The sequence below is a fragment of the Quercus lobata genome, chromosome 9, assembly GCF_001633185.2.
Source record: "Quercus lobata isolate SW786 chromosome 9, ValleyOak3.0 Primary Assembly, whole genome shotgun sequence".
Lineage (NCBI taxonomy): Eukaryota > Viridiplantae > Streptophyta > Magnoliopsida > Fagales > Fagaceae > Quercus > Quercus lobata.
The window spans coordinates 5272744-5295282 of NC_044912.1; the positions used below are offsets into that span (position 1 = coordinate 5272744).

A 22539-nucleotide genomic window follows, 5' to 3' on the forward strand; every position below is an offset into this window, starting at 1 on the left:
GTGGGAAATTGAAATGACTTTCTCGGATCCTGTGACAGACATTGGCACTGTTGGACATATTTTTATCAATTTGATAGCCTGAGATCAAGGAAACAAGGAATGATGAAAAGTAGATGCAAAAGAAAAGGAAAAAAAGAATTCCAAGAAAAAATAAAAGTATCTTGGGCTATCAGGCGAAGGTATAATACAGAAAATGAAGTGAGAGAAACAAGGGAAAAAGAAAGAAAAAGAGAGTTATAGACAGAGATAGATAGAGATAGATATAGAAATAGGAAAACAGTACTATTCTTAACAGTATAGGTATAATAATAATATTAGAAGAAGAAGAATAATGCAAATAACAACATAAAAGAGAGACAAAGACAGTGCTATTCTTATCAGTATAGGGATATTTGAAGACTGAGAAACAAGTACTACTACTACAAGTGGTAGTAGTTACTCTCTCTCTCTCTCTCTCTCTCTTTTTTACTTCATGGCCACCACCAACAAAACCCACTGAAGCAAAAAAAACATAATCATCATCATGAAACACCCTCTGCACCCAGCACTCCAAAAAAGAGCTTCTCTTTCTCATCAAAACCTCACTTCCCTTAAATCTACCACTCTCAACACAGCTCACTTCTCAACCCCAACAACACCACCACCACCACCACCACAACCATGAAAGTCCCACTCTTTTTCTCTCTAACATTCACATTAACACTCACTTCCATAGCTCTCTCTGCCCCATCGCCGCCGCTACCGCCACCGCTCCAACTCGTCTCTCTCCTCTCTCTCAAATCCAAGCTCAACGACCCGCTCAACACGTTCCAAGATTGGAACCCGAACACCAATTTCCAAGACCCAATTTGGTGCACCTGGTCAGGAATCAAATGCCACCCGAACTCGCCGCGGATCAACACGCTAGACCTCTCTCACCGAAACCTTTCCGGCACAATCCCATCCGATATCCGATACTTGACAACCTTGACCCGCTTGAACCTCAGCCGAAACAACCTCGACGGACCATTCCCAGAATCCATTTTCGAACTCTACAACCTCAGATTCCTCGACATCAGCCATAACAACTTCAACTCCACCTTCCCATTTGGGATTTCAAAGCTAAGTTTCCTACGTGGTTTCAACTCTTATAGTAACAGCTTCACCGGTCCACTCCCAGAAGACATAACAAACCTTAAATTCCTCGAAGAACTAAACCTCGGCGGAAGCTACTTCCAAGGTACAATCCCAGAAACCTACGGCAATTTTCCTAGGTTGAAGATTTTGTATTTAGCTGGGAATTTTTTGAACGGTACGATACCGTTTCAATTGGGCTCTTTGACTCAGCTCCAGCGCTTGGAAATTGGGTACAACCAGTTATCGGGTCCATTGCCTATAGAAATCGCTAAGCTATTCAATCTCACGTACTTGGACATTTCTACTGGTAATGTATCGGGCACTCTTGCACCCGAAATCGGAAACTTAACCAAGCTGGAAGGGTTGTTGCTGTTCAAGAACCAGATTTCTGGCGAAATACCGGAAAGTCTCGGGAACTTGAAGGCTTTGAAGGCTTTGGACTTGTCCGATAACCGAATTTCGGGGCCGATTCCTTCCGAGTTAGCGAATTTGAAGGAACTCACACAGTTGAGCTTGATGAATAACTATCTTATCGGTGAAATACCGGAAAAAATCGGGGATTTACCGAACCTCGAAATGTTCAAACTATGGAACAACTCGCTAAACGGCACTTTGCCTCAGAGGCTGGGATCAAACGGCAAGCTACAGTGGATGGACGTGTCGTCGAACTCAATCACCGGTCCGATACCACCAAATCTCTGTCTCGGAAACAAGCTCTTCAAGCTCATTCTCTTCGAGAACCAGCTTTTCGGCGAGTTGCCGAAATCTTTAACCGCTTGCACTTCTTTAATTCGGTTTCGGATCCAAAACAACCGGCTCAACGGTTCAATTCCTCACGGTTTCGGATCCTCACCGAACATAACTTTCATGGACTTGAGCAATAACAATTTTTCGGGTCCGATTCCTGAAGATCTCGGCAATGCAGTGAAGTTGCAGTATTTGAACATCTCGGAGAACCAATTCGACGCCGTTTTGCCCGATAATCTCTGGAACGCGACGAATTTGAATATCTTTTCGGCCGGTTCGGCGAAACTTATCGGAAAAATACCGGACTTTTTGAGTGGTTGTCCGAGTCTGTACAAGCTTGAGCTACAAGGCAATTCTCTCAACGGTTCGATTCCTTGGGATATCGGACACTGCGAAAAGCTCATTTCTTTGAATCTCAGCCGAAATTCACTGACTGGGATTATTCCATGGGAGATCTCCACCATTCCTTCTATCACAGATGTTGATCTCTCTCACAATTATCTCACTGGCACCATTCCTTCAAATTTCGGTAAACCTCATACTAAATCTCTAATCTTTGTTTTATTTTGAATTATGTTAAACGGTTAGACACACATTTTTTGAACTGCAATCGTGAGTTGAAACATGATTTTAGTTTATCATGTTTTAACTTACAATTTCAATTCAAAAAATGAAATGTATAACAGACTGTTCTATCTTGGTATACTTAATGTTTAAAGTTGTTTTCACTTTCAAATATGAGGTTTAGATTTTTCAATATGGTTCACACTTTTGAATTAGGAACTAAACCATTGAAAATGCCTACACAAAATCACAATAAACACACCACCATGCACTGTAATATTAATTATTAACCAATTTGAAAAAGAGAAAAACAAAGGTCAAATATCAACAACAAAAATAAACAAAAGAAACCGAAAATGTCCAACAATGGATCTTCATGATTTTGGATTATCCATATTTTTCAAATGCTAAGATTTTTTTTTTCTTCTAATAATAACATTTTTTTTTTTTTGTCTTAATTGTAATTGACAGGTAATGCGACCACATTGGAGAGCTTTAACGTTGCCTACAATTTGCTAACCGGACCAATTCCTACGACCGGTACGATATTCCCGAACCTCCATCCGTCGTCGTTTTCAGGCAACGAAGGACTCTGCGGTGGAATATTAGCGAAGCCCTGTGCGAGTGACACGTATGCAAATGGTGACGTGGAGGCGAATAATAAGCAACAGCCAAAACGCACAGCGGGAGCGATCGTGTGGATCATAGCTTTGGCATTTGGGATAGGCTTGTTTGTGTTGGCAGCTGGAACCCGTTGTTTCCACGCGAATTACAGCAGTCGATTTAGCAATGGGAGCAACAACGACCGTGAGATTGTTGGACCGTGGAGATTGACTGCATTTCAGAGACTGAATTTCACGGCTGATGATGTGTTGGAGTGTTTGGATGCAACTGATAAGATACTCGGGATGGGGTCCACGGGAACCGTTTACAAGGCTGAGATGCCAGGTGGCGAGATCATAGCCGTGAAGAAGTTGTGGGGCAAACACAAGGTTGAAAATGTGAGAAAAAGGAGAGGCGTGTTGGCTGAGGTGGATGTGTTGGGGAACGTGAGGCATAGAAACATAGTGAGATTGTTAGGGTGTTGTAGCAATAGGGAGTGTACCATGTTGCTCTATGAGTACATGCCTAATGGGAATTTGGATGATTTGTTGCATGCAAAGAACAAGGGTGAGAATTTAGTGGCTGATTGGGTTACAAGGTACAAGATTGCATTAGGTGTGGCTCAAGGGATTTGTTATCTTCACCATGATTGTGACCCTGTGATCGTGCACCGCGATCTTAAGCCGAGTAATATTTTGTTGGACGGTGAGATGGAGGCCAGGGTGGCAGATTTTGGTGTGGCTAAGTTGATCCAGAGCGACGAGTCCATGTCGGTGATTGCTGGGTCTTATGGATACATTGCACCAGGTGAGTTTTTCTATTAAATTTTGAATACAGCTTAGATTTTGTACTTTAATGCACTAGATCTGATGCGATTGATGCGTACATGTAACTGCTACGCGTTTGTTTCTATGTAGTAAAATCTACATGATTATTTGAAACACGAGTAATGCTAGTATCATTGAAATTGACATAATTTTGTGTCACAACTTGCTACATGATCAGTTATGACTGATGAAAGTGTATCCTCATATGACCCACTGACATACTTTCATAAATCAAAACTCGTTATATGACGAATTATAGCATAAAATTATACCAATTTTAGTGGTACTAGCATTACTCTTAAAACACGTCTCATAACAAGCCAAATACTACTAATGTTAATGTTAACACAGTCTTTTCTTTGTTTCTTTTGTTGGATGACGAAAGCTTGCTAGTTGTTATTGTGCGCCAAGGGTGTATGGGATGTTGACTTTTGACTTTTGGTGTACATTAATGAATGAGGGTTTGATAATTCTTAATTACTGTTAGTGTGAATATATATATATATATATATATTTTATTATTATTAATTCTTTGTGTGGTGAGTTTGTTGTTTTCAGAATGTTTGCTTAGTTCTTTTTGTTGGGGGACGAAATAACTGGCTAACTGGCATGCACAATAGCATGTCAAAGTGTCAACTCTGTCTATGTCATTCATAGGATTCGATGTTAAAGTGTGGGTAAAGATAAGGAGAATGTTACATCTAGAAGTGAATGTGTTAAGTTAAATAGAGATAAAGACACAAAGAAAGTAAGTTGTGTTTCCCAACTATTATTTATTACACTAGTTCACACACCAAGAAAAAAGGAAAAGAAAAAAAAAACATACTTGATTGTGTATATATATATATATATATATCCAAAGCTCAATTATTTTAAAAACAAATATCTTTTTGGTTATTATTGGATTAGACTAGTGCCCATTTCTTGTCTGTCTTTCCTACTTGTTCAGGCCCTCAATACTCAACAGAGATGACTCAAGGTCCTCTCCTTGTTTTCTTTTAGCTCCATAAAGTCAAAGTTTCTCTACGCTTATTGTAAATCTGACCTTTTTCTTTTATATGGATTACCCAAATCATGAAGGTTAATCATATACACTTTTTTTTTTGGCTGTAACACTTTCGGTTTCTTTTGTTTGTTTTTGGTTTGTTTTTGTTGCTGAATGCTGATACACACCTCCTTTATAGGCCAAGTTAGTCCAAAATGTAATCCAGTGAGCTAGTGACCCTTGTTTTTCTCTATCAAATCGTGGTTAATAGCTAATACTACAGTGCATGGTTGTGTGTTAAAGCTTTGGTTAATGCTATTTCTGACAGTGGTGCACAATTTGCATTGGCCTGTAGCTGTAAGCCTCTTTTTTTTTTAATACTATTTCTTTATACAGACGCAGAGGTTGAATTTTCTTCTTCTCTGAACTGTTTTCATGGCGCACTATTGCGCGTGGTGTGTGTCACTTTTTCTTTTTGTTTTATTTCCGCTTTTTCTTTTTCACAAGTCGTTTTTGGAAGGGTTTCCTCATAATTACTATGCCCCACCCCCACATAGAATTTTGTCTAATCTTGACTTGACCCGAATATCGTAGCAAATATTCACAAGTCAAAGTATCAATGTTTTCCTCAGGCACAAATAATGCATTTGGAAGTATTAATAGTTTAATACTCGAAGAAGTGATAAGTTATTATTAGTAATTTTCATATAACTTATTCGTTATTGATATTATTTTATTATCTATTAATTTTAAGTCTTAACTTATAATCTTAATATTTGTGAAAAATATTGTATCTATAAATTTATTGATTTGGATATTAAGAACTTTATAGTTGAGCTTAATTATTAAACTAACAATTTTTTTTTCTTGCAGAATATGCTTATACACTTCAAGTTGATGAAAAGAGTGATATCTATAGTTATGGAGTGGTGTTGATGGAGGTTTTAAGTGGTAAAAGATCAGTGGATGCCGAATTTGGTGATGGGAATAGCATTGTGGATTGGGTGAGATCTAAGATAAAGACTAAGGAAGGTGTAATTGACATTTTGGACAAAAATGCTGGGGCAGCTTGTTCACCAGTCAGGGAGGAGATGATGCAAATGCTTAGAATTGCATTGCTTTGTACTAGTAAAAACCCCGCAGACCGGCCTTCCATGAGGGATGTTGTGTTGATGCTGCAAGAAGCTAAGCCAAAGAGGAAATTGCCTGAGAGGGTGGGCGGTGGCGGTCGGGATAATGTTATTAGTTGTGGTGGTGGTGGTGAAATTCCTATGGCAGAAAAACCAGTGGTTGAATGTTAATATATGACTAATTTTACTTGGTTTTCCTCTTTTTCTTTTTTTTCTTTTTTTTTTTGTTACTTCTAAAATTGTGGGGGGATTGGTATAGGAGAAGTGATTTTTCTTTATTTTTTTGGCTTTCAATGTTCATGTTTTCTTACTCTACTTGCTACAATATTGTTATAAATATAACTTTCTGTGTGCTCGAGCTTATAATTAATATCAAGGGTGTAAAGACTTTAAGTGATGGTTACCATGGACTAATGTATGTACCAAATGTAAGAAGATTTAAAGCATTAGAAGCACCATTTGAATAGTGAAAGTAGCAAGTGAATTACATATATATATATATATATATATATATATCTGGAGGACTGGCCGTACCCTGCACTAGCTATAGATTGAACTCAAGTTACCTTCTTGTACTCTATCCTTGTTACAAAACAATGACAAATTTAAATTTCCTATCAAACTAATATGCGAAAGTGAAAGGGATGAAGAAGAAACAACAAGAGTTTGAGGAAAATAACAAAAAGTAGTACATATTTTAACATCACTGGATGCTGGGAGGTCCTAATAAGACAAAATTTAGATATAATATCTTAGGTGTTATTCCTTAGGTTCTCTCCTCTTAAAATTCAACCATGTAACTACTTAACTAAAAAATACACTTCCATTTTATGAGAAAAAATCCATATGACAGAATTTTAAAAGGTATACCTAAAGAACAACACCTAATAAATACTATACCTAAATCTTATTCTAATAATCCTATTTCGATTATTGATAAAAATTAGAGGATGTAAGCCATTGTTCCAATTATTTTATATGGTGGTCAGTCATTCCTGATCGACGTGCATGTTGTACTCGTACTTCTAGAAAGTATGCTGCAAAATTGAAGGACAGTCCTTTAAAGTTCCTACAACCCTCTATGGAAAATCAAATAAGTACCCACAGGTAATTTTATTTATATATATGAGCTGCTGTGATTTGTTCAAATGATTTGATGAATTATGCGGTTTAATACACGTGAGTGGTCTCATATCCATTACGTAATGAGTTATAGAAAATTCCTCCAGTCTGATTTAGTAGAAAACTTTATTTAAAATTAAAAAGAGAAATAAAAAAGGCAGAGTGGTTATAAAACTAACCCAATTCTTAACGAAGAACTTTTAATATGATGAATGGAAGCTGCCTACAAAACATCAATTTTCTATAATACACTTCAGCTACATATGTAAATAGATTATACACCCTTCTTTTCAGAGGCCAAGAATATCAATTTTCTATAATAAACTTCAGCTATATATGTATATAGATTATACACCCTTCTTTTCAGTGACCTTGGCCTCTCCTTGACTCCTTAGCAGCTTGGATGAGATGTACATTTACACTTTCCTCATTTGCCTGTTAAGAGAGACTCAAAAAACAGGAGTGAGACTTTTGAATACAGAAGTACTATGGTCTAAAGATTATTGGATTTTCTAATAAGTTTTGAAAATATTATTTTTAGAGTAGTGCTACTTGTACTACTTTTTTTTTTCTTTTTCTTTTTTTGGCTGAGAAGTGCTACTTGTACTACATATTTTACTACATTGAACTTAATTTAACTATTACCAATGATAAATAGACAATTTAAATATTTATTTACAAAGTGTTTTCAAAAAATATTTATTTATAAGGTGGTTGAAGCGCGCCAATTATATTCAATATTCCCCAATCCACAAGGCTTATCCACCTTTGATTGCTCTTCAAAAAATCTTTTTATAACTTTATAGAAGGACAAAATATATATATTTCAACAAGTTGATAATTAGCCCCCAAGAAAGGTTCAAACAGGTATATATGCATGTGATATTTTTACTTTATATTATTTCATTCTCTCTAGAAGTTGCCTACAGGCAATCCCAAACGCTAATCAAGGTCCTCAAACACTACTAGTGGAACTTGGGGTAATGATAATATTCTTTCATGATTCATCGCTAAGTCTCAGTCAAGCTGGGGTCTCTTGTGTCTTCATAACCCTCCATCCGGGCCATTGAAGTCCCATTTGACCCAGGCCCCAGCAGTACTTAACTTTTATTTTTTTACCCGTGGCCGACGCACACGCTTGCGTGTTTTAAATTGTGATATAATGTATAATTTATTCTTTAAATTTTATTAAAGATAATTATTCATTCTTAAAATTAAAAAAATTAGAAAAGTATTTACTATCTTTCTATTTTTATAAATATATTATTTTATTATTTTTGGAATTTTTCAATTGATATTATTCTTTTTTGAAATATACCGAAATGGACCGAAGTAGTCCGAAATGCTATCATGATGTGGCTCGGAGCTTAGGAATAATAAATACTACATTTTTGCTTTTAAATTATTATTGTATAAATTTTTATTATTATTATTATTACTACTACAAAATTTGAATTTATCTAGGAGACCTATAACTTTAGAGTTTAAACTGTCGAATCTTACTTGTTTCTTTTCATCCCAAAAAAAGAAAAAGAAAAAGAAAAAATCTAGATAACTTATTTCATAATTTTTTTTTCTTAACTTACTAAAATAACAAGTTGTGAGCGGTAGAAAATAAAAATATTTTCAATAATGAGTTTATATAAAAATAATAGTCTACTACTTACAACTTGTCACTTAACAGACGCGAGAAAGTTTGTAAAATAAATTGTTTCTATAGCAATTTTGAATTAAAATCCACATTTTTTTTTATAGTCACTTTATCTTTTTGGCGATTATGGCCTTAGCCCTTAGGTTACACGTTTCAAATGGCAAAAGCCGAGGCTGGTTGTAGGCTTGTAGCCACTCTAGCTGTGCATTATTTCCTCATTTGGGCCTTAATACTCATTTGTTTGCTTATTGATATTTTGATTGGGCCTGCCTTATTGAAATTTTAAAATCAAAAGCGGAACTGGTTGTAGCCCCTATAGCAACGTGGTTTTCCTTATTTGGGCTACAATCGTTGTGGATTTTAACTGGCCAGAACCTCAAATTTTATATCAAAGCCTAATCCAAGCTCTTATTCATTTCTGAGTTCTCTCAGATGGTGCTAAAAAAAGAGAAGAGACTAGGATATGTTTGGTGGTTTGTCTAGCATCTCTATATGGTTGGGTCATTTTATAATTTATATGTACCAAAAAAAAAAAAACCAAAAATAAAGTCTTTGTCCAAGTCTTGGAGAGGATGATTTTGGTTAAAATATCCTTCATATGAATATTAATTAGTATCTTATATAGTTGACAAATGAGTTCATTTCATTAAAAGCTCATAGACAATTATTGTTGCAAATAAAATAAAAGGTATTTTTATATGTTTCCCTATCTTTTATGAAAACTTATCTACCACAAAAAGAACACTCATTGATACCTTCATTGTGGATGGTAAGGAGTAATTATCATAAAATGAAAATAAAAGATTTTAAACCTTATTGTGTATATTAAACATAAATAAAATTGTAATAGCAAAAGTAATGCATTTCTTATGTAACTACTCCTATTTAAATGCACATAGAGACAGACACCTTTGAAAGAAAAAATAAAAAATGTTTGAAGGTAAAAGATTCTAGGCTTACCAATAATGTAGAAACCAAGGCTATAGCCATCTCCAGTTCCTCCAGAAACTCATCTTCTAGTTCAAACGTGCTTCTGAGCTCTGTAAGAATAAAAAGGACAGTCTCAATCTGCTGAAATATAACCGAAACTTATATTAGTTGACCTGTATGTCCAATATTAAACATATGCTATTGAGGATTTCACAGGACCAGTGCATAGAATTTTTTTTAAAATTTATTTGGATAAGATACCAAATTCAATTCCAATGGATTCAGCAGTTAAATTTATTCAAGAAAATATAGCCTCAAAAGATGAAGAAAGTGGGAGTATTTCATGTATTTTGGTACTTAGGATCACAAATGAAAATTGTACCTTTGAGAAGAATTTGGCAATCGTTGCTTCAATGCTGTCCAAAACTCCCACGGCTGTGCTGAAAGCTTGGTAGATAGACCCCTCTTCAGCCTACCATATGATTGGGAATGAAGAAAAGTGTTAAAATTATAATTAAATGATTAAATTTACTAATAGTTTAAATTTTTAGAAAAAATGACAATTTAATTGGAAGGGGGATTGAGGAAGGAATAAAAATAAAATTTCATCAAAAGTCTGCATAGAAATATAAAATGCCATGAGACAGAGACTTCTCCTGTTCAATTATTATTCAAATTCGAAGGAAACAATTAAAAAAAGATTTTGTTTGTAATGATAAATAGCGACACAATTAAGTTCCACGTGATAACTTTTTGTTAATACTTCACTATTCAATAATTTTTTTACTAGATTGATGTTTAAAAATTAGTACTTAGTTAGATTGCACTTTTTTATTATTCTTAACACAAAAACTAAATTTTGTATTTAATTGGATATTATTAACTATGAATCATAAATTCGAGTTTTATTTATAATTTTAAAATAAATAAAAAAATTATTTTTTATATATAATAAGGTAATTTTTGATCTTTGATCTCTTCAAATTTTTTTTGTTAAGTATGAAAGGTACAACAAGAAAATATAATCGAATAATTGGTTTGTTAAGAAATACATCAATTAAAAAATAACTTATAAAATTTTGTTAAGTATGAAAGGTGACATCATATTGGACCTCGAATTATATATTTTACAAATTAAAAAATTTTAAAAATTAAAAAAAAAAAAAATCAAGATCAAATCTTTTATGCTTATGTCAACCCTCCATTCCCCTAACAAAGATTAGAGATTATTTTATTTTTGGTTAAAAGAATGTTATATATATATATATATATATATATATGTAAAAGAAAGAAAGTAGGTGGGAGGGAGAGATGAAAAGGAATATAAATATATATACACACACATAACATATCATAGATACTACCAAAAAATATTAAATAAAAAGGAAGTACCTTAGCGCCTTCGACTAAAGGAAGCCTGACCGATATTCCTGATAATTTTCTTACCACTCTGCTAACTGATTCTTGGTTATTTTTCTCTAACTTTGCCCATTGATTGAGAAGTAAAATCTGTGGGTTGATAATTTGATGTAATTTGATCTCAAGTTTGAACTTTTGCATTTCAATTCGCTTTTCTAATATGGCTTTTCTCAATTTCAAGATTCTAATCCATACAGAAAATATTTTACCCTGAAAAGTATTTTAAAAAGACAAGCTAGTTATAAAGACGTGCCATCCTCAAATAAATTTCTCATTACAAACTGTATTGAAAATTTGAAAATAACCCAATATGATTGTTTTCTAATATGATTGTTTTCGAATTGAGTTTCTCGTATGGGCATTTGTCTTTTAACTTTTGGATCAGCTGGGAAACATTAGAATAGACAATTTCTAGAATCCAAATGATATGAAAAACAATTACAAATATTTTTACTTTGCAATAAAAGAAATATACAATAACTTGAGTTTATAGAGTTACTGATTCAACGAAGTTAAATTTTGACACTACAAAGTATACAGAGCCATTTCATCGTTATCATTGGTGAAGCTGCAATATATCATAATACGGTTGACACAGAAATGATTCAAATAAGGATAATTTTTAGTTAACATTGTACTAACAATTGTAAGATTAATTTACATTGTAGGGTAAATAATGTGTAAAATATCATATACATTTATTTTAATCTTTGATGTACATATATAAGATTTACATTAATAGTACAATATAAATTTATAATTACTTTTCAAATAAAATGGCCTCTGAAATTTTAAATCTTTTCTTGAAGTCTAGGCCTACGAGCACATAATTTAGGTATGGGTTTTTACAACTTAGAAATTGTACTTACTTTTACTCTAGAAAGAATAGTTGAAAAGAAAAGGCATTAGTAGTTTTGTACTTCAATTGGCAAATCTCTTAGTGCATGTTTTGAGCCGAACCACCCTTCCCAACCATAAAAATTAAAAATTAAAAAATAAATTAAAAAATAAAATAAAATAAAGGAGAGAGAGAGAAGCATTAGAGTTCTAATCATTTTTCTTCTGTAAATATGACCATTGACCAAAAACGCTCCAAATAATTATAGCTCGAGGCCAGTTCTAATCATTAGGCAATTGAATATTTGAATAATTATACTTAGCTTATTTTTAAACTTATTTTATTTATTTGGTTAGGTACAACTTATTTATTTATTTATTTATTTATTTTCTTCTAAATATCATTCTAGTTTACACGATATAGTTTTTAAGTACTAATAAACCAATAAAAGTAAGCTGATGCAAATAGACAGCTTACCTCTGCAACTCTCTTTACACCAGCCATGGCAGCCTCAGCTCTTGCATTCACAAACCTCCACTGCAACAATCTATTATGCATAACCCGAAACCTATGAAACTCTTCCTCTTGTAATGTTGAAACTTTCTTCTGCTTGAAGTATTTCAAAACCCCACTAAAACCACCACTTTTAACTCTCTTTCCACTGGACCCTGGTGACTCAGGCCTCATGACCGGACTCCCCAAAGTCCGTCCCGGCGATAAAGCCCACGCAGACGGAGAATTCGTGACTGACCTTGCTCCCTTTGTTGCCCCAATGATATTATTAGTGCGTGGACTAGTACTACCTGCACGCTGCAATAACAACTTATTGCCTAAACCTTCTTTGTTGTTGTTGTTATTCTCTGGCTGCTGCTTCTTTTGGGTGCTTGAAATGGTGATTGAAGAAGTGTTTATGTTCTCTTCGTTTTTGTTGAACAATGTTCTTGATTTTGATGTTGATTTGGGGCGGGGTGTGACGATTGGTAGTACTCTTGGGCTTGACTTTGGTGTGCATGAATTACTAATGTTCTGGTGTAGTGTATATGTGGTGGCTGGAATAGTTGCGGTTGTGCTTGTAGTTGTAGATGTACTTCGGCTTCGTGGAAGGCGAGGCGGAGGCGATGGTGGCAACGAGACTGAGAGGCGGCGGCGAGTTTGAGTGGTTTCCATTTTTTGTGTTTTTGTTTTGTGTTATTGTTTTTTGGTGGGGAGGTTTTGAGGTTAGATTATGTTGGAGATATTGGTAAGAGGGTTTGAAGGAGTATAAAAAGTGGTAATAAGGTCTAAGAAGTGAGAAGTTGAGAGCACGTCTTTGAGCAATTAATATATGACTAACATGTCAACACGTACGCCATGCAAAAATAGTCCCTAGTCAAGGCCTCCACGAAGAGGAAAATTCTATATTTCTTTGGCTTTGTGTTGTTGAATTTGTGAGTATGGATGGGTTCTATATTCAGCAAAAAAAAGTATGGATGGGTTCTTAAAAACAAAAAAAAATAATAGAGAGCATACATAAAAAGCGGAAATTAGCTTGTTATAACGTGTTTTAGAAAATGAGTTATTATTAAGAAAATATTTTTTTTATAAAATTATATTTTTCTTTTTTGGTTTGGTAACGATTTTAAATGAGTTGAAAAATTATCTTTTAATTTCCCTTATTTAACTTGAATTGAGATTAAATTATTTTCCTAAATATTCTATTAGAAACCAACCACTAAAAAATAAGTTATACTTTTTTCGTTGGCTATAAATAATTTTTCTTTGGCCAATTTTTTAGATACTACTAATTAATATTGAAAAATATAGAATACTATTTTTAAATAATATTTTTCATCAAAACAAATGGAGAATATTAAATTATTTTCAATTCCATAATAGGTTATTTTTTGAAGTTTCAAAGATATTAAAGAACTACATTCCCCTCTCTCTATATATATAATATTTTATTTACATATATTATATATTATATTCTTTTTATTATATATTCTATTATCATCTCTCATCACACTCACTTCTTTTACTTTCTCAACATTATCATTGCCAGCACTCCATTTTTTTTTTTTTTTCCCGACGACCCATCTCTCTATCATCAATGTTAGAGTCACCTTATTGAGAATGACAATATGTCTCCACCCAATCCTATTCCTCCCATCTCATACAGGTTTTTCCCATCTTATTAACTTTAATAAGGGAAGGGACACCATGATCTGCTTATTGCCTCACCTTTTCTTATTGTCATATATATCCTTAACTATTTGTAAGAAGGTTATAAGTAGATACAAAGATTAATACGATATGTTTTTATGATTTATCTTAGTATATATTAATTAAGTTTTGTTTGGACGAATGTAGCGGTCATTTTTCAGCCAAATTAAGGGAGAAAAATGAAACAACAGCTGACTAAACTCTGAGGGAGGTTCATGAACTAAAAGTGGCAAACTCAATTCTTTTTTCCTTTTTTTTTGGTGGTTTGCGGAGGGGTTAGGTGGGACAAACAAACAAAACAAGACTTTTTTTAATGTTAATTTAATCCTACACAATCGATAAATGAGGCTTAACAACTCTAAATTGTTATCTTATCACATCTGTGTGTCAGGATTAATTTTTTACTAAAAATTTATTTGTTGAAGATTGATAAAAGTATAGTTGTGTATAAAAAATTATTTTAAAAACTGTATAACAAAAAAAAAAAAAAAAAAAACTAATCCAAACTCATTAGAGCCATCAGTACTGTTTTGGGAATAGCTGCTTCCTTGATTGGAGCCATTCCAAGAGGTACCATCACGGCATCACCATCATGGCCAAATCATCACACTCTCTTTAAATTAAGATATGTCATGCTTATAGTCTTCACCTTGATCACTATTTCTAGGTTCAATAGTGAGGGTTCGGCAATGAGATATACATATAACAAATCAATGAACACAGAAAGAGATGAAGCTTCAATTTTACAAATTCAAGATCCTAGGGTAGTAGAAAATAGACAATGATTTGGATCCACCATATGTATGAGTATGAACCCAATATTTTGACTTGGAAAATTGAATTACTTTATAAACTTTTTTTTTAATATAGATATAATATGGTCTAAATGTGTGTCGTCGGCTCTATAATTATTATTTTTTACCCCCATCAAGTCAGGATATAGTATTTTCTCAACAACCAAAAAGAAAAAAAGAAGAAGAAGAAGTCAAGATACAGTAATTGATTTTAGGTGTAGCTAGGATTCAAACTTAGTCCCTTATTCAAAGACACCAAATTTTATTAACTGGCCCCAACTCACTAATTTAAAAACTTTTGACAACTCAAATTAATCTTTTCTTTCTACACTTTTTAGAGAATGGAAGACACATGAGTATGTATAAGATGAATAGAAAGCTTGTGTAAAGAAAAGATAGTAATAGTTGAGGCCATGTTAATTTTAAGCACTTTAATGTTAAGTAATGCCAAAATGATTATTTTTTTCCCGATAAAAGTCTTGTAACACAATTAGTTAGTGGACCATGCTCATAATGTTTTTAATAGAGATATCTGAGTTTAAATCCTTCCCTTAAGATTGCATAGTAATGAATATGTTGTAAGATTTTGTTATGTAAAAGTAGACTTCATTTTGCCAACTAACTTATAACTTCCTACTTTTGAGGGATTTTGTGATTTCGAAAAGAGATGTGTCACGTATTCAACATTTTTGTAACAAATTATAGGTGGTTAGTTATTTTTTGTTCAAATTTAAACCTAACACTAAGATTACTTTAGATTTGTTGTAAAAATATTGTGAACATATCATTTTTCTTTCAGAAATTAGAGCACGCCCACTGGTTAATAAGAAGACAGTATGTGTTCTTTACTTCTTTTCCCTTTCTTTTATTTCATGGAATACAATATATAGAATATAATCATATATAATACTGTAGTATATATCCGAAACTATTACTAAAGTCCATTAAATTTATTATCATTATTAGGTTCGATTAAAACAACTTGGCATTATCTTAAACACGCCTAGTTGCCCACGCATGAGCACTTATTAAGTCTGTGGCAAGGTCCATCCTTTATCATGTGAGGGCATGCCATGTCATTTTCTTCTGAAATTATCTTAACCCCACACACACACACATATATATATATAACACTTTTAAATTTGTTACATAAAATTTTCTCAAAAAAAAAAAAAAAAAAAATTCGTTACATAAGTCGTAACCAAAGTTTCATAACATGATAACAACAAGAAATACTTCATCTAAATTATATAGTGGTTTGGTCAAAAGCTTTATAACTTAGTGGCGTTACATGTTCTCTTTTATTAATTAGGAGAACTAAAGTTCAAACCTCCCTCTTTAGTTGTTGTAAGTAAATTTGACTAGTTGTCTTGAAAGTAAAAGGTTAGAAGCTAAGATTGAAACAAATTTCTCTCATGGATAAAGATGAACAATGATAAAGATAGTGGCCCAAACCTTCCCCACCTATGTACACCATATCACCTTTGAAGTTCTTGCAAAGGTATGTAACAGCCTTGACTCTCTCAGGAGGAGGTTTTGGTAAGAGGATATTTTTCCATAAAATGTTTTAGAATTGTGTGCATTTGAAATTAGAGTCAAAAGTTTTGTAACTTAATTGATATCTATTGAGGTTCAATAGAAATGTCTAGAGTCCAAATTAATTCTCCTTTCCCTGACTATTGAATTATTAGGAAAAAAGAAAGAAAAGGAATTTCAAATAGAGGAAGGAAGAGTATGAAAATGAGAGAAGCAAGATATGGCATACTGGAAAATCACATAAATATTGGGAAATGTATGAAGAAGGGAGTGCAGGAAAGCCTGAGTAGAGAGAGGGAGGGTTTAGTATTAGCATGGGAAACGAAGTAGAAACTTAAAAAATCAATAGAAAAGCTTTGTGAAAAAATGAACCGCAGTAGGTTATAGAAAGAGGACGGATGCTAGATTATTTTTTGAACAGCTTATAAACTATTTTTATTGTGGGCTATGGGATAATTTTGCAGCAATGATAAAGATTATATCATATAATTAAATAAAAAATATGGCAATCTTACAAAAATTGTGCTTTATGCATGTATTATATATATATATATATATATATATATATATATGTAATATGAATAAGGAAAATATTTAAGAAAAGAATGAAAAGTTGAGCTAATTGGACTATTGAGCCTAAAAAATTAGAGCTATTCTAATAGGGTTTTTTTTTTTCTCTCTCTCTCTCTCTCTCTTTATCTCTCTCTATAAGATTTGCATATTAGGTTTTTTCTTTTGCTCGCATATAATTTGAAAATTTACATATATTTATCAAGTAACAATTTTGGTAAAAGAAATTACTAGAAAACTGAAATCTACCAATTAATGTAAATCAAAGTATTAAAACGAAGAAAAAAAATAAGAAAAGAAAAAAGAAATTAAAGAGAACCCCATCCACTCTAATAAATTATGATGATGACTAATTTATGATTTCCTCCCATTCCATAAGACCATACTTTCTATAGTCATGGTTGGGATTACAGGAACATTAATGTAAGACCAATTAAAATATAGTAATTGAAAACAAATGGTCAAATACTGAAAAAAGTAATTGAAACATAACGTCAAAGTTCTTCACAAATAGATGTTACGGTTCTTATAAGAAAAACTGAAATGGAAATATAGCCATATCGTTTACTAAAATTAGGGAGAATTTGCTGGGATTAAGAAACTAAATTAGTGAGGATTTGCAGGAAAATGTGCAATTAAAGGGGAAACAAGATCAAATGGTATGACACAATTAGTTAGCCAATCTCTATATCCCACAAAATGTTATGACTGGTAGAGGAGGTGACAAAGGTAATTAATGAAAACCATGGATAACAGGTGGTTTGGAAGTACAAAATTAGTGATTCTTGAAAACTGTAGGAAATCATCTATGGGGCTCAAAGTCTCCTTTGTGAAAGGTTGGAGTCACATGAGGACTTGGATACTAGTTATATACTTATCTTATACGAAGTTATTCTATATATTTAACGTATTACACATTTATCTCACTTAAAGGTAGATTTTGTGTAAAAGTTTCATACATTGAATCCACATTTATGTGAAAAGGAAGTGACATAGGGTATAGAAAATAATTTCTAATACTTGATTAGATATATGCTTCTCCTAAACATTTATTATAGAATAATGCTTAAAAAGCATTAAGAAAATGTCTAAATTGGCCATGAGCCAATTAGCTGAATGCAATGGGTCGTGTTTAATGCCATGTTTAATAAAACAATTTAAAACGTGAAAAGCACTTTGGATGACAACACTTTGAATCAATGTTAGATTCTGACACAGATTGGACATGTATAAAAACAAAATATTGTACTCTCAAAAAACCAAAAACAAAAAAGCAAAACAGTATTGTAATATTTCAAGAGAAACATAGGGACCATCTGCTAGACATTAAAAACGGCAACAATTGAAAGGGATGTAAATCAATTTAGCCCAAAATCAATGTCAAAAATTTAGAAAGCCTAATACTCTAGTTGTTGAATAGGATTGTTTTCAAAATATTAGTGTATCAAATGCAATTATGCACATGAATTGAAGGGTGGCTTAGCAATTAGCATATCAAAAAAAGAAGTGTGGGGGTTAGCTTTTTTCTAATATTCTCCCAAGTCTGTCTCTTTCACTTCCTCCCCATAATTGAAGCAAATAAATAACATAAAAATAAAAGAGTAAGATTAATGGATAGGAGTGGGTTTGATGGGCTTGGTTGATGGTTTCTGACTGAGAATGAAATCCTTCAATTGTGATTTGTGACATGACAATATGTGATTGGTCCACAAGTCATGATTGATTGTGGCTGCACTATATAGCGTCAAATTCAGAGATAAAAGAGATAAGAAGGAAAACTAGGAAAGCATATAGAGCTTCGACCTCTTGACTTCTTCATCACCAAGACCCAACTGTACAAAACTATAAAGGGTGTGGTGACAGGTAGGAACTAATCCCATATCCAAACAAAAAACAAAAAGGTTGTCATACAGACTTTCTCTCTCTTTATCTAATAACCTTTTGTTTTTCTTTCTTTTTTTCTACGAGAAAATAATGGAAAACAGTTAGCTTAAACATCTGCACGCAAAAAACAACCGCAAACTCCTCATCTTAAAACCTCTTTCCATGAAACTCCTAAAAAACATAGAAAGTCATGATCTTTATGGCCACTTCTAGCCTTTTTCACACGAACTATCAAATTATCAACATTTTAGATGCAAAAACTTCATGCCCACATTACCAAGTAACAAAGAAATTATTCAGGAATCAAAAAAAAGTAACAAAGGAATTGATAATGGTCTAAAGCAAAACATTTAAATTAAACCAAAAGAAACCCCACTGTATGAAACTGTCAAAATGATCTAAAGAGTTTCAGATCACATATATATATGTATGTACAAACTAAAGGAAATAAAAAAGCATGAAATTATACCTCTAACTTGCTTCATGAACTTTAAACTATTACTTATGCTGCATTGGACACAATTGAGATAACTTCATGCTCATCTACAGGAGCCGGTAAATTAAGATCTATCAACTTGTTTCTAGCAGAACTTCTAGCATTAGCATTGCCATTGCCTAAGTTGGAGAAGTGCACCTTCTTATGCCCACCCAATGCTTGACCAGAATCAAACACTTTGAAACAGAATGGGCATTCAAAAACTTTCTCATCAACCACAAAATTGTCATTATCGTCTTCAAGATCATCCTCATCATTGTTCCGAATTTTCTTGTGACTAGCTCTGTGTCCGCCAAGAGCTTGATAAGATGGAAAAACTTTCCTACAAGTCTCACACCTGAACTTAGTCTGAGAGTGACTTTTCTTGCGAATCTTGGATATTGAATAATCCTCCTTCTCCTCTTCCTCAGCATCATCTTCTTCTTTATCAGTTTCAACTTTTTGTTTAACTTTTTCTTTTCCTTTTGTCCACTTATCTTTAGAGAGCTTTAAAAGCCACATAGCAACTTCTTCAGCAGAAAACTTCACTGGTTCAGTTTCAATTTTACGAGGGCGTTTGGATCTTCTGCGAGTTGTGTTTTTGAGGTGAGAGTCCGAATCACTTTCTCCATGAAAGGTAGCCTCCTCGGTAGACAGCTCAGCACCGTTGATGGATCTGTAAGACTGCATCATATTGTTTCTATGGTGAAAATTAAGAGAGGTGGATGAAGATGGTGAAAGAGTCTGAGCTGACTCAGTTTGGGCTGAGTTTTCATGCTTTGGAGGAAGGGGTAGCTTTGCCAGATGAGATCTCATGTGACCTCCCATGGCTTTCCCATTAGCAAAGCGCTTGTTGCAGATCTTGCAGATTCTATGCTTCTCCATTGTTTGACCAAAAAAAATGAAAACTTTCTCTCTATATAACTCTCACCCTTTATATATATATATATATATATATATCTCTCTCTCTCTAAATCTCAAGGAGAGCAAGTACACTCAGTGAGGGAACTTAAAAGGAGTAGGTGACAAGTATTCTATTCCATAACCAAAAGGGCAAAAAACCAGAAGGTCCCGAATGAATGTGTCAAAAGTTAAGGTGTCTTTATATGATATGGGCTATTCCTACAAAGTAGAGCGTGAACCATTGGATGAGTTTTCTGTGTTATATGATGGATGATCAAAGGGTAAGGCTCTAGAGTCATTACTATAGAAGGATTTGTGCAGATATAGGTAATCAACATAATCTCTCATTTCAGTCATTTGGTTGAAAAAGGAAAATGTATTGAGCAGCCGTTTGGTTCGGCTTTAAAAAAATAAAAATAAATAAATACAATTCATGTTTTTAAAATTCACATTAAATAGAATGTGGTAGAAAATACATGTGTTATCAAAAGCTGTTTTCAAATAATTATTTTTGTAAGAAATTAAGAATAGCCTATTTCCATAGATCAAAATTTTGTTTCTCAAAAAAAAAAAAATTTTTTTTTTTTTTTGAAATATGATTGTGCTTGTAAATTTTCTCCTATTTTTTGTTTCTCCTTTCAATGACCTCAATAGAGTTTTACTAAACAAAATTTGACTCACTATTTTAGATGGCTTGTAAATTAGGTTACCCTAATTCTTTGGTTTTTGGGATTGATTTCTCATCCTAACAAGAACTATTAAAATATAAATAAAAGTATAATGCATATTTTGCCTTGAAGTTAAAAGAAAAATAATGTAGTTATCAGTTTTACCAAACATCAAAAAAATTATACAATCTAATGGCAATTCAATTAGAACACTATCTCGGTAGTAATTCATATTATGGGACATAATTGAATCCAATTTAATAGAAACAACCTTCCCAAAAATGGAGAATAGATTGGTATAATCATTTAGTGATTTCTTGTTTCTGATTATGTGGATGTCTCTTGTTATGACCACGTTTCATTATACAATTATAATGTGACACGTCAGTTTTAACCATCCACGTCAACTGATCAGTAATATATCAACTCTGTTGAGTTGTCAACTTTAAAATATACGTCATGTTATAAAGAAACGTATTGTAACAAGAAACTTGTCATATGTTGCATTGCATTTCATTACGTCTTTGGATGTGCCTAGTCGTCACCTTTAGATTGATTTTCTCCCATTCAATGAGTTAGAGTTCTAGTTGAATTATAATTATTTTTTATAAAATTTAATTATAATTTTGAAAAGTTAATGTTGTTGTCAATTTATACTTTTTTTTTTTTATCATAAGTAATTTGCTTACAAAATTCAGGAGAGGATAGTATAAGAGATTGGTATGACCAACAAATAGTGCATAGCCAAAAAATAAAAATAAAAATTTGAAATTTATAATATGCCTTAATGGGTCACATCACAAACGAATCTTTAGTATGAAATGTAGAAAGACAAAGCATGATTTTAATGCAGGGAAGTTTACCAAAAATAAATAAATAAATAATGCAGGGAACATGGATTAAAGATAATAAATAATATCATTCTAAAAAGAAATTTCACCACAACAATACAAACATGGATCTTTTCTCGATGTAATTTCAAAGTTTACACGCTATGGTGCTAAAGAATTACCAAGATCTTATTCAAAGGAGGGACTTTCACTTACAATAAAACCTCTCTTCACTCAATTTGTGGTTAATTTTGTTGATTTAATTTTAAAGTTCACATGCAATATGGTGCCAACGAGTAACCCTTGATATGAGCACTCAAGTGATGTGTTTCCTCTTGTGGACGGTTGATGATGACTGTGGCCACTCAAGAATCAACCCTTTATGGGCAAATTTTTAATGGGACTTATGGTCAATTTATAAGCAATTAATATCCTGTTTGATGTTCAAATATTAGAGTAAATTTTAAGCTACTGATCTAATAATAATAATAATAATATACAAACGGAGAAGAAAAAATTGATTAAAGTTATATATAGGTCAATTAAATTCTATAAAGATGTGAAGTAGAACTTAAGTTTTATACGTTCTTGTGGGGCCCGGCCCAAAATAATGGGCTAATCTAACTACAGGCCCATCCGAGAAGCATCCTGTCCGAGGAGAAATCACAGATAAAGCATTATTCAGGCCCAGTAGCGCCAAAGAAACCTGTCCGAGGAGTAACTCCTCCTCGGACATTACGAAGTC

The 22539-nt window shown here is 33.0% G+C and overlaps 3 protein-coding genes across 3 annotated transcripts; 1 reads left to right on the plus strand and 2 right to left on the minus strand.

Moving 5' to 3' along the window:
• Positions 1-407: 407 nt before the first annotated feature.
• LOC115960312 (leucine-rich repeat receptor-like protein kinase TDR) lies at positions 408-6396 on the plus strand. Its single transcript, XM_031079135.1, has 3 exons — positions 408-2392; positions 2899-3837; positions 5716-6396. Exons 1-3 carry the CDS (start codon positions 661-663, stop codon positions 6141-6143), a joined length of 3099 nt encoding a protein of 1032 aa, XP_030934995.1. The 5' UTR covers positions 408-660; the 3' UTR covers positions 6144-6396.
• Positions 6397-7457: 1061 nt separating this feature from the next.
• On the minus strand, positions 7458-13099 carry LOC115961102 (QWRF motif-containing protein 7). The gene is made up of 5 exons (XM_031080142.1): positions 12410-13099; positions 11068-11304; positions 10058-10147; positions 9706-9813; positions 7458-7529 (listed from the first exon to the last, which is right to left on the minus strand). The coding sequence occupies exons 1-5, from the start codon at positions 13097-13099 to the stop codon at positions 7458-7460; spliced, it is 1197 nt and encodes a 398-aa protein (XP_030936002.1).
• Positions 13100-19302: 6203 nt separating this feature from the next.
• On the minus strand, positions 19303-20290 carry LOC115962151 (zinc finger protein ZAT4-like). Its single transcript, XM_031081038.1, has one exon. It carries the CDS (start codon positions 20276-20278, stop codon positions 19421-19423), a length of 858 nt encoding a protein of 285 aa, XP_030936898.1. The 5' UTR covers positions 20279-20290; the 3' UTR covers positions 19303-19420.
• Positions 20291-22539: the final 2249 nt, after the last annotated feature.